Source organism: Egretta garzetta, unplaced genomic scaffold (assembly GCF_000687185.1).
Source record: "Egretta garzetta isolate BGI_Z169 unplaced genomic scaffold, ASM68718v1 scaffold71, whole genome shotgun sequence".
Lineage (NCBI taxonomy): Eukaryota > Metazoa > Chordata > Aves > Pelecaniformes > Ardeidae > Egretta > Egretta garzetta.
The window spans coordinates 480,180-493,225 of record NW_009258618.1 but is presented as its reverse complement, the minus strand read 5'-3'; the positions used below and the strand labels follow the sequence as shown (position 1 = coordinate 493,225).

The window sequence follows — 13,046 nt, the reverse complement described above, 5'->3', positions numbered from 1 at the left end:
GCTGCTGCCTGTGCTGCTGCCTGCGCTGCTCTCCCGCCGTGCCCCCGAGCCGGCATCCCCGAGTGGCCGGGGCAGCTTCCAGCCCTCAGCGTGGTCCAGCCCCGACTCTCAGCGCTCCCGGCATCTCTCTGAGCCCAGAACTGTAGAAACTCATTATTGCCAAACACATGCAGGTTTCTTTGACATTAGTTCTCACTTTTTATTTTATAATCAGTATTGGGAAAAAAAATTAAAATTGGCACATTACAACTTAAAAGCAGATCGATACAGTGACAGCCCACGAACATCTGCAGAGCAGTATAAAAGGAAGCTGCATGATCGTCGTCATTTCAGGAGAAATTCACCCCTCCTGAAACTTCTTCTTTGATGCCAGAAACAAAACTTAGGCCATTTAAATATCTAGAGGCATTTTTTAAAAGTAGGACTATTAGTGGAAGCAAATTCCTTTACAAGCTTCATATCCAAATTCACAATACGGTTCCAAGTTAAATTGCATCCTGTTTGTGTTAATACCATTTTTTGACACATTCAAAGCGCAGGTAACAAACTCAATCAATTGCTTTGGCATTTGGAAAAAAAAAAAAATGAAAGAAGTTTTGCTACGAGAACCGATGCTCTGTGGGGTTTACTAGGGTGACCATGGATTCGAAAGCATCTGCAACCGCTCGTTCAAATTTCCCGTCTGCAACTGGGGATGCTTCTTTTCATTAAAAATTGCTATGTAAAAACTGCACAATCAGGAGAAATCTTTGCAAACAGCAGACCTGGCTTCCCTAATAATTTATCACTGCTGCCGCAGACCCAGCACCGAGAACCGTGCCTGCCCAGACCCACCTACACACGAGCCTACAGCGGTGAGGGGTGCTGTGGTGGGTTCCAGCAAACGGCAGGACAGGGCTACAAAAGCAGCCCGAATCGGCATTTCAGCTCCCCGGGGCAGCCGCTGAGCCTTGGGAGGAGCTGGGAGGCTCGGCCAGCAGCACCCACGCTGCGGGGTGCGCGGCTGCAGCGGGAAAGGTTGCGTTAAAAACCCTTACTTGCCACTAAGGGTAAATATTACGTTTCCATGATTGTATTAAAAGACTGGGAAATGGGAAGAGCTTTTCAAAGCGCACACTGCAGAGATTTCTCCTCGTTGTCATGGCCTCTCCATTTTACCTCCACCAGCCAACGAATGGTTTTCATTTTCCACAAATCAATTGTCATGGGAGCAGATTTGCAGCACTGTGTGCACATCACCCACCCTTCAGGCACGCCCCAGATCACGTGGAGGCACTTCGGGCTTTGAAATCTGGTCACCCTAGTAGTCGTACTAAAGGAAAACCATGAATGCGGGTTTTGCAATGGAAAACGTCACCACAACAGCAGTCGGGTCTGGATGACAGAGATGCAGGAATGGGATCTACACAGCTACTTAGCTCTTGGCTTCAGGTTTAAAAAACTCAGAGTTAACAAATGAAAATCCTTCGAATTCTGACTGGTCAATGTTCCTGATGACTTCCTGGTCAGGAGGTGTTAAGACGGGTGGATGTCGAGTGAAAAACCGGTCGAAGTTTTCAGCATTGCGTCCACACTATGAGAGGGGAAGAAAAGAACGCATGGTGGGTGGAGAAAGAAGCGTGTGGGGTGCGGCTGCAGCCGCCCGCCCCGCCTCGCCACGCGCCGCCGCTCGTCTCGGTGCAGCAATGGCAGAAAAGAAAAACGTGCAAAATATGCATGAGCCTGGTTAGTCGCAAGGCAGTGTTATCTCATGGCACAGCCAGCGGCCAGCACAACCCTCCGGCTGTGCCATGGCAAGTGATTGCAGGAGGGGAATGAGATGGGAGTGCAATTACTCGCTGCCGTTCCCTGCCTACACGCTGCACTGGACCTTCTCTCCGGCTATGCCATGCACACAGCAGCTTCACCCGCTCAGCCATTCCTCCTTCCCCAGGAGCGGGAAGTTTTCATCACGCCCGGACCCCTTAGAAGATTTTCCTCGCTCCTGCCCACGACGTGGGCTTCTCACCTTCTGCAGAGCTTGTGTAAGCTGCTGCTGGCTGAATGCTTAACGCAGGCAGTGGCACCTGGGCATCTCCAGGGCTGCTCCGGCCCTTCCTGACGTGCCTGTCAGACCCTGACAGTCCATGCCGGTGCACAGGGTGCCGCTCGGCCGAGGCAGGCAGGAGCTGGGGCACCAGGGTGCTCCTGGCCACCAGCTTTCTGCCATGTGGCAGCCTGGCTCGCTGCACGGCATCCCTACGGCTCTCCGCTGCAACTGGGCAAGGCTGGCTACCCCTAAAACTCCACTGATAGCGATGTTTTTCTCTCCTGCCCCTGAGGGCAGCTAATGACAACCCCGACTTCAGGCAGGGCAGGACTCCAAGAGCGCCGTTGGGCTCTCTGCAGCCAGCAAAGCCGGACGAGAGAAGAACCTGAAAGCTCTGGAGCCCGGGTCACCACCACCCTGGCTGGCATGGCACTGCAGGGCAGGAACACCCGGGGCCTGGAAAGCACTGGAGCCTGCCAGACCCTGGCAGGGGCTCGGTCAGCATCCATTGCTCCGGGGCTGCCATGGAGCCGGAGCCTCGGGCAGCAGTGGAGGATCCGGCCGGCTGCACTGCAGGCGCTGCAGGGGAAGAGGGAGGTCGGGAGCAGGGAGACATGCCAAATGCCTTATTGAATTTTCTTAGCAATCAAAACAAGCATCCTGCAACTTCCCATGCTGCCAGTCATGATTTAATATAATAATAATAGCAGCAGCTAATACCAGGTGGATCCCGGGTCACTGCAGCAGCCACAAATTGGCTCAATTACTACCTGTCGCACACACGTCACATCCCTGAGAGCTGCACTTCGGGACTTTGCTCTAAGGGTTGGCAAACTCCCCCTCCTATTGCAGCCGCCACGCAAGCCATGCTCTCCTGGCCCCGTTTGCTCCGAAGAGATGGGGAAGCCAGCGCCTCTCAGTCCCTTCGTTCTCTCCATCCAGTTCCCCAGGGAGAGCACTTCAAGCGCTGGGACAATTTTTCCCGGCATTTAACTTCCATTTGCTAAGGAACCAGATTTACATTTTTAATAAATGTCAGACTAAATACAATAAAATATTAAAGACAAATACATGTAAACTTCAACATTTCCCGCTTCCTTCCTCTGCCACAGAGGTTTCGGGGCAGGCAGCGTGAACACCCATCAGCCTGCAACAGCACGTTCCTTTGGCAGCTCTTGGATGTTCTTACAGCGCCCAGTGAGATGCTTATCATCCCCAAGCCTCTAAAAAACGTTCAACGGGCACCACTTGAGTTGATTTAACTCTAGCTGCAGCCGTGCTGAACGCCAGCCCATCCAGCCTCTGAGCCCATCCTTCCACATCACCGTACCTCTTGTATCTTGTAAGGCCACGTCTTAACCTCCAGCACATTTCTAGGCAGGATCTGTTAAGCTTCTGCTCCCCAAATGCATCCTCCCTCCATGACCCTGAGCTCCGCATGGTTCCTAACTCAGCACTCAAACTTACTCAGAGACCTCAGGGGCACTTTTTGCCTCCTGCATCTCTTCTGGGCCGCCATGGTAACATGCACAGCAGCACCGTCCACGGTGAACACAGCTCCTGTCTCTGGCCCCACGGCTGAGCCCGGGTGAGAGCAGATCCTGCTCTTGGTGTGGAAGGCTGCAATGCGGTTTGCTCTTTTTTCAAGTATTTGGATGCAAAAATGAGTTGGTGCTGCCCAGGGGAGGAGTTAGGCAAAAAAGAGAAGAGAAGAGAAGAGAAGAGAAGAGAAGAGAAGAGAAGAGAAGAGAAGATCCAAACAAAGACAAACAAAATCCCACCAAACATGCAAACACAGTGCAAACCAGTTCACCAGGAGGGTTCCGAAGGTGAGGGCTTCCCAAAATGAGCCTGGGAAGCCTTTCCATGCAGGCTGTGAAGAGCATTGGGTTGGTGGGGGAGAACCTGTCCCCAGCTGTGGTCCCAGCACGATGCCATCTGCACCATGGCCCTCCAGCAGCAACTTTTGGAAATCCCCGATTTCAAGCACAGAGAGACAAATGGAAAACGACCTCTCCAAAGAAAGGGTAAGGGTTCCCGCACCAGAAAACATAAGATCCCAGGACAACTGAACAACAGAAGCCCAGTAAGGAAATGGATAATGAAGACACAAGCACAGCAAGCAGGCTGGCAGACACAGGGCTCGTTAGCTGCTCTTTAGAAAAAGCCCGAATTCGTGTACCTTGATGATCCCTGACTGCTGTACGGCCCCCATCCCACGGCAATGCTCCGGTCTTTTCTTCTCTCCCAGCACCTTATTCCTGAGAGCAGCAGGCGGGTGCCAACTAACGGTGATGTGCCTGTCTCTAGGGCAGGCGGAGGCTCTGCCTCACGAGAAGAAGCGGCCAGAGAGGAACCTTCGGGTTACTTGTCCCCCTCGGTGGCTCCAGCTGTACCTGTGCTCCCCTCAGCCGTGCTCGGCTGCTCCCACCCTGGTGCCTGCGCTGGGGACGGGAGTAGTGGGGAGGCAGCAGCCCGGCCGTGCTGGGGACAGAGCCCCCGGGCAAGCGCTCCTGGGGGCTGCTCAGACCCGGCCCCGCACTGCCAGAGGGCAATGAGCCCCTCTCTAGAGCAGCAGGACTCAGCAAGGTTCACAGATGTCCAGAAGTGAGTAGTGAGGTTATCCGCCGATGAGCTGGCAATTCCCACCGTCAGGAATTTCCACAAGAGCTGCCACAGCTCCGTTTTTTTGGGAAGGGCTGGTCGCTGCTCCAGACCATGCCATCAAGTACAGCTTCAGCGTCTTGCACAAGTGGGCTTTCGATGTTTGACAAGTCAGCCTCAGCCGAACGCCTTCCTGAAAGCCATCACGTTAACATCAAAATAGAAAATAAATCCCCCAAATTGAAGTTGCCAGTCGCACAGAGCCAGAGGCACGAAGCCAAGAGTCCGGGGCTTTTCCAGGCCCCCTTGTCGCTAGGTCTGCCCTTCAGCGCCGCGATACCACAAACCGGGAGCAAGATTACCAGGAAAGTCTGCAGTGCTTAAGGTTATCGGTGCAGTAACTCAACACGGCAGGGGTTGCCTACTAATAAGCCGCTCACCTGCAGGTCCTGTCGGCTCCCAAAATACAGTGAAAGCTTTACAGGGCTTTGGAAATGTTGTTGCCCCACAGCTCCACGAGACCTTGGAGGGGCCCCGTGAGGCCGTTCGTGTGGAACATCTGACAGCCCTCTCTGCTATAATGGAATGGGCTGCCTTAAAAAAAAATAAAGCTACCCCCTCATTAAGATTTAAAAAGTAATCCTTGTGAAATGCTTCCAGTTGTTGGGATAGAAGGTACAAATATATTTTTAGTAGGTATATTGGCAAGCAATAATTCTCACTGTAAGGCAGTAAGGCAAGGATATGTGGATGGAAAATGTTAAAAGTTGCGCCTGTCCGTAGTATTTCAAGCCCAGCTTTATGAAAGTTTGCCTTTATTCCTGCAGACTTTCTGTTCAGAAGCGGAAGGACTTGGCCCGGTCAGCAAACCAAGCAGCATATCCTCCTTTTTTAGGGGCTTTCACATGGATAAAATCTTTAATCACATGGATAAAATATTTCAAGGCGGGAGCATTGTCTTTGGGTTTATCAAAGCCAGATCCAAGCCCGAGCCCAAGGTCTAAAGGCTGTGTTGTCCTGGCCCCACGTCCCGAGCCACCCCCACAATGCCACAGGTGCCCGCCTGGCTTCCAGGAATGGGGCAGGTTTTATTCCAGTGGCCAAGGTTTTGGACGCAGGGTCTGGCCCACACGTGTGACGAGAGCGGGCAAGAAGGCTCCACGCTGCTCCAGATGGCAAACACCCGCTGCCCACAGGAGCACCCTCTTTAAAGCTTCCGAAATTAAGTCCCTCTTCAAGGGACGGGAGCCATGCTGTGTGAATGTGTACACTTATCTAAAGCCACATTATGAAAAATCCTCCTCATTTTAGTACTATATTTATGTACAGGCAGCACTCCATCCCGAAGGGAGAAAGGGGGAGGGTGGGAATTTATCTTACATAAATCCCCAATGTGTCCTGTCTAATATTTATAGCCAGCACCGAATGACTTTTTTTTCCCCTGAGCTGCAGAAATAAAACTGTCAGCTTAGAAGATAGCCTTTCTATTTTATCAGTTCCTAGCTTGATTTCAAATAGAGACAAAAGGCACAATAAGATATTTTCCATTGATCCCTAAGACGCAATCAAAGATCATAAAAAGCCGAGGTTACGGCTCCTCTCCTGCTGCGATGAAGCCTTTGCTCCCAGCGCCGGGGAGAAGCCGTGGGGGCTCAACACGCCCTCGGTTTCCCAGTTTTTTGGCCCAAGCCAGTGGTACAGCCACAATCCCACTGGCCTCGTGGGCATCTCTTGGGCAAGGCCGACCTTCCTGGTGCTTAGAAACCCAGCTCCTCGTCACCCGGGGGAGGACCAGGCCTCTTGGACACTTCTGCCAATAGATGCATCATTCTGGGGGGGAATTTGGGTGACAGCATGCACCCGGGGCCAGGCCAAGGGCCCCTTTGTGCTGGTCAGGGGGAACGATGGTGCTTTTCCTTCCTTTGTGTCTGGCTAACGAGCCCAGAGCCTGGCTCGGGATGCTCCAGCACGGGTTCATCCTTGCTCCAGGCAAAGGCTGCGAGGGTTTTCTGGCTTTCATCCCTCCCCTACGAACAAAGCCAAGTTTCTGCCCAATAAACTGAAAGTATTGGCTGAATAATCAGAGGGGAATCGCAGAGAAATCTGTTACAGGACCCTGAGGCTACCAGAGCAAATCTTGTCTCGATTACGAGAGGAGACGTTTAACCTTAACGCATTTGGCCACCTCCCCATGGCACACTCCTTGGCCACTGTTGGCTCCCTCAATCCTTAAATCCCATCTAATTAGGAAATTACTTATGCAAACATCTGAACTCACCTTGCAAAGACTGAAAATAAGGCTACGAAATGCACATGCAGGGGAACCGGATTTTTTTTTTTTTACAAAGCCAGGTCTATAAATGGCATTTCAATATGAATTAATTCAATGCAGTGAGAGGAAAAATAATTTATGCAATTAAAAATTATTAGATTAAAAGCGATTTTTTTTTAAACACTGTCCTGTTGTGAGTAATCCTGTGCTCTGCCGTGTGATTTCAATGCTTTCAAAACGAGGAGACTTTTCAAATCTCTAGGCTTTATGTAAAGTAAAGGAGTAATTAGATACCAAAAACAATAATTATCTCCACAAGAAGCAGAGAAAGCAGGCAAGGGTAAATACACTTCCCAGGGTAAACGCAGACTCACGAAGGGAATTGTTATGCACAAGCCAAACCACGGAGCAGCCAAGCGCAGCCTTGTGTCAAAACCGCTGGGGTTCTGCGCAGCGAAGACAGCCCGGACCCTGATCTGTCTCGTAACCATCTCTGTGATAAAGGTTAATCAAGCACAGGGCACGAAGCAACACAGGAGCTCTGGGGAACAGATTTTCGGCTCTGGGTATGTAACACCCGAGCCAGGCAGAGGGCCGAGGCGTCCATTTTCATGTTGCTATGAAATGATGCAGGTTTTTGGGAAGCGATGTGAAGCCCTTCCTGGCAAGCGGACGCTGGGAAGGGACTGAGCCCTCGCTTGTACCTGCGCTCGCTGCCTGCAGAGATGTTACAGAATCAGAAATGTGGCAAAAAAAAAAAAATAATGTGGGTGCTACAGAAGAGATAACTAGCAAAGATGCTTCTGCGGAGAGTGGGTGTGGAACGGGGACCACCCCGGCGGGGAGGGGTGCGGAGGCAGCTCTGGAACGGGCCCTTCCCTGGTACCTCCACGTCACCTCCTGCCTCCACCTGGCCACAGCACTCCCAGACACAGGGGGTAGGTGTTGTGCCACTTGAGCAATGGGCAAACATGACTTAATGATACCTTCTGAGAGGCAGAACTGGTTGATGTGACGCTAATGACAATTTGGACTGGGCTGTGCTCGCCCCTGACTTGCGTTTGCGGGGCCGCAGCGCTCCGTGGCGCTGGGCCACAGGAAGGCTGCGGGCATCCGTCAGCAGACACCAAGCCCACACCCGCCGCATATTAGTCCATATTTTGAAACTTTGGCTTGCAGACAACCTCTGTAACCTTATCTTCCTAGAAGCTAATTTAAAAAAAAAAAAAAACCAATTAAAAAATAGCCTTAAGCTAAGGTAAAGAGCCAGGCTAGCACAAATCCCTGCTCCAGCAGGCGCTCGAGCCCTGCAAGAGCAGCTGAACGTCAGGAGCAGCAAGCAACGCCTTTCCTCGTGACCCACCCAGACACACTGTGAAAGAGCCCAAGCCCAGCTTTTCCCTCCTGCGGTGCGCTGATCAGTGCTCGCAGCTGGCACGGAAGAGCAGCATTTTCCAGCACAGATGCGCTGCTGTTGAATTATCAGCCATCAGCAGGTACCTGAGTTGTCTTAATCCTACCTAAATCCCAAATCAACTGCGCCTACCTTTCTATTAATCTTCCCATCCTATCAAATGGTGCATTGCCATCCCAGCACCAGCCATGAGGTGAGATGCGACAGACGGCAGCTTACTGCCCCCCTCCCTCCCCCCGGACTGGCATCAAAAGGATTTTCAAAGAAATAAGATATTTAAAGCGCGACAAAAATGGCACATTTTACAACAATAAAAAAGCGCTTTTGACAGAGTTCAGTTGGTTTTAACGGTAAAACACCACATGGTAACACTGAGCCACAACCCGTGGCAAAGCGCGTCCCTGGGGGGCTGCTCGGGCAGCAAGGGCCGGCGCAGGGGAGGGACGCAGCGGCAGCTTCACTGGTAAATGAACACCCAGGTGAGAAACAGTGGGAGTTGCGGATTTCAGGAGAAACAGGCTCTGGCAGAAGAGCACCCCACAGCCCTGCTGCCGGCTCAGCCCTCCCAAAGGGCCCCAGGCATGCAGCAGCGTCCCCCCACGCCTGGGGCTCACTGGTCTCTCGGCAGCCTTTGCACAAAGGTCGGGTCCCACCCTAAGCCAACAAATCACGGTGTGTCCAAACAAGCGCTTTTGCACTGCTGTACTTTACTATCCTGTATACCATTACCTCCCAGTAATGCCTTTCCCACACGGTTCAATGGCTCGACGATGCCATTCCTTCCAAGGGGAAGGAAGGCAGGCAGCAATTCCGACCTCCGTGCCAACCATCCCCGGCTGCTCACCAGCAACCTGGGCCTCCACGTTTCGGAGACAGCTAAGGAAAACGGGACATTTTTCCCTTTACTGATGCAGAGGGCAGCCACATGCCCGGTCGGCATCCGCTCCCCCATCAATACTGCATGCCGGCAGGGAGACGGGGCTGCGGAGGCTCCTGCCAGGCCCGGCTAATGGGCGGCTTATTCATATTTGATCAGTCAAGCAAGGACCTGTAGAAGGGAAAAGGCTGCTAGAGCAGAGAGGCATTTAGAAGGAGCTAAAGAAGCCGAGCACCCTACACCGAATGGACTCCCGCTCCACGTTTTCCCTGAAAGCAGAGTTTTTCCAAGCACTGAAGGGGTCCCTTCCAAGGAAAAGGTTCACTGTAAAGCAGAGGAAAAGCAGATGCGTCCGAGGTTGTTAAGGGCAGTGGGGCAGGGGAAGGCTCAGTTAAATGCATGGAGCATCCCTGGACTCTGAGTTGTGATCCGGGGTGATGGGTTAAGAGAGCATGCAGTGTCCCCACCTTGGTCACTGGGCATAAATATCAGTCCACATCAGCCATGTAAATCAGATTTAACTTTGGATTCACTGTTTTCTGTAAAACATCAGTGCCCAACTGGGTCACCGCAACTAACAGGCACGCAGGAGGTGGAAACATATGAATAAGCCCATGCCTTAAGGGCCGGGACTGCTGCGGAGAGGCTCGGACGTAGCTGTGACCCTGCCAGTGCCAAGAGCGGTGAAGAGAAATTAAAAAATCAAGGGAGAGATGTCCCCACATCTGCATGGTCCCTGCTGCCTGCTCATCCTCTCTTGGGAAGGGCAGAGATGCAGCAAACCAGCGTACTTGGGGTGGCACAGAGCAGCCCGAGCGCCGCAGCTCGCAGGCTCGTGCCCACACGCGGCTTCAGGACGAACCCCACATGCAGCAGGCGATGAAGCCCGCCTCGTGGCTCAGGCTGCACCCCTGCACTGGCACATGGACAGACAGCACCTCAAAGACGGCCAGACTGAGGAGTGCTCAAGTAGCCTCGTCTTTTTTGAGAAACAGCTTTCCCGTTACCCATGCCTCCACCTCGGCTTTGCTGCTGGCAGCTCATCTCCCCCGGCAGCCTCGCGCTCCCAGCACACGCCGCATTTCTCCCCAGCTCAAAGCAAGGCGGGGACAAGAGCGAGCGGCCAGGTTCTCCCCACTGCAGAGCTCCTTGCACCCGCGCCTGCCGGCGGGCCAGGCTCCAGCCTTCCACCGCTTCACCTTGGAGAGAAACTGTTAAGTGAAATACAGCTCCGCTGCCCATTCAGACAGACCACGGTGCTGAGCTGGGTGTTGAAATAAAGTTTAGATTTAAAAAAAAAAAATCAAAAAAACCCAAAACCAAGAGACCTGTTCAGCTTAAGAAGGGAGGGAAAAAAACAACAGAAAGAGCAACCTGCAGGGTAATAGACAGACAGTCTTGCAATGCAATTAAATCCGTGAGCTAAACGCATGCTGTTTGTACCCCTGCAAGTCAGAGCGAGACGAGGCATCCGAGAGTTTCCCTCGCACAGCAGTATTCGACACGTGCCACGTCTGAGGAGATGCCATCTTCCAGGCAGACGGAGACACGGTGTCTCCACGCTGTGGGCAGGAGGGGCAGCACCTGCAGGTACGCCTGCCCCGGGCACCCACGAGCAGGAGCGACGTGGCCGAGACCATGCAAGGAGGGACGGGTGGGAGGGGAGAAACCGGCTTGACGCAGCCACACTTACAGCCTTTGGCTTGAAGGGAGGCTGGATCTCCTTGCGCTCCAGCTTATCCCAGTCGATGTAGCGGAAGAATGCATGCTCCTTGATGTCCCGCTCCCCTTCTGGGCCACATCCCAGTCGCTTGGCCGGGTGCTTGGTCATCAGCTTGGGGAGAGGGAGAGAAGAGACAGTCACTCACAGGGTGGCCAACCGCGTCACCAAACGTCCACTTGGAGAAGTCCCCAGGGTGCTGCGATGCCCAGCTGGGCAGCCTGTACCATGCAGCCGCTGCCCTGGGACACCCCGTATTAGCACCCACACCCCAGGAGGGACTCCCATCTCCTCTCCCGGCTTTTGGTGCTCTTGGAAGCGAAGGAGAGAGGGAGAAGCAGGAGCAGCTCCAGGGACAGGGCAGGTTGACAGTGGCTAATGACAGCAGACTACACAGATGGCAGGTACGCGAGCACTGGGATGAGCACATCCCCTTTTCCTCTGGGAATGAAATGGGTTCACCAAGAAATAATGTCCGGGTGCTGGCAGCCCCCCCCCCCCGGGGCGCGGCCCCCCCCCCCCCCACCGCTGCAGTCTCCCCAGCCCGCTACAATGCGGGGAGCAGGAGCTGTGCAAAGCTGCTTAGCAGGCCCTTTGCTGGATACCAAACTTCCCAGCATCCGCTTCACTCATTTTAAAGACCACTGCCCATTTAAGATGAACAACTCGCCCCCAGAAACTCTCATCAGCCCTAGAAGCAGAACCCCCCCTTCCCTGGAGCCACGGCGGCACAGGCGAGAGGAGTGTTTCTAATGAAAGAGTCAATTTGGAAGAAAAAAGTGCAAACAGCCCATTAATGTTGTTTATCATCTCAACTTCTCCCCTTGGCTGGCTCAGTAGGAAAAGTGAACTGGGCCACGGGAATTCAGGGTGGCTGTACAAACATTAATATCCTGGGGGCACTGTTTGAGCTGCGTTCGGAGATCGGATGGAGATTCCAGAGATTCGTAAGATGTTGATAAGCACAGAGAATATGAGCCCTACCTGCAACAAAAGGACTCCTTTATTAAAAGCAGGGCAGTTGAAACTGGTCCCAGAGCTGTGCAGAGGCTGCAGCAAGCCTGACTCTGTCTCCGGGGGCTATGGGTCTGCAAGAGACCCCCCCTGCCCTCCCGTGACCCCCTGGGGGGGGGAACAGGGTACCCACAGCACTGCAGGGAGGCATGGCGCTCCGGCCGGAGGGCTGAGAAACCTCCCCACCATCCTGTGAGACTGGCCCACCCCCGAGGGAAAGGGTTTTTGTAAGCAAGCATCTTCCGACACACATGAACGCGTGAGCCCGAGCACCCGGGCAGCCCGCCATGCCACGGGGAGCAAAAACAAAAGTGAGATTTTTTTCTAACTCGTGTTTTACCTTTTTATGGTAAATAATACAGTGTTCCTTGGTATTGCAGCATGCAGCCCTTTATAAAAAACCAAACCAACCCAAGCCCCAGCGTACACCCACAGTCACTACATCCACTTGGAGCTGACCCGGGTTCAGCTAAACACGGATCTCTGCGGCTCCTTGGCAGGCTCGGACAGCGTCCTGACAATGCGCTCAGGTCCCGCTTAGCTGTGCTAAAGCAGGAGAATCCCATGACTCAGGAAGGTTTTCCTAAAGCAAGTCCTGAAAACAACGTGAGAGCCTGAGAGGTGCGAATAAACTGATTTTGTGACCAGGCTGTTGTGTCAAACAGCATAGTTTGCTTTCAGCAAACATTAAAAGAAATTTGCTGGTGGGTCTTTTGTTAGGAGCCGATCCCGAACACGCCAACACGCCTCTGGCTCATACTGCCAGAGGCAGCTGGGGCGAGGGGGGAAAACAGGCCTGTGTGTGCCTGCGGGATCTGTGCCTCCGTCGGCATTAAGGCTCCCGGATAAACAGAATTCAGCTGGGGAAGCATCTGACAGGGCGAGCTGGGCCGACGTGGGGCTGCTCATCTGCAAAGTGGGCATTAGCAAGGGGGTAGGGCTGCAGGCCCGGGGAGGCTCGCTGCATCCCCACGTTCCCTGGTCCGCTTCCCGGCTCTGGCTCCCTCCCCAAGGCCAGCGGAGCTGCCGAGGCTGCGCCGTGCTGGGGTCCCCGCGAGCATACCCTGCCCTGCGGGAGAGTCCGATTCCATGTGCACCTGCTGAAAACGCCTCCGG

At 53.4% G+C, this 13,046-nt stretch overlaps 1 protein-coding gene across 1 annotated transcript in view; it reads right to left on the bottom strand.

Moving 5' to 3' along the window:
• Positions 1 to 221: 221 nt before the first annotated feature.
• Positions 222 to 13,046, bottom strand: part of LOC104134542 (protein kinase C beta type) — a 78,316-nt gene continuing 65,491 nt past the window's right edge. The window contains exons 14-15 of the mRNA XM_035903548.1: positions 10,890 to 11,030; positions 222 to 1,573 (exon numbers count right to left, since the gene is read on the bottom strand). Of these exons, the coding sequence (XP_035759441.1) occupies positions 1,415 to 1,573; positions 10,890 to 11,030 (300 nt within the window). The 3' untranslated portion in view covers positions 222 to 1,414. The remainder of the gene's footprint in view (positions 1,574 to 10,889; positions 11,031 to 13,046) is intronic.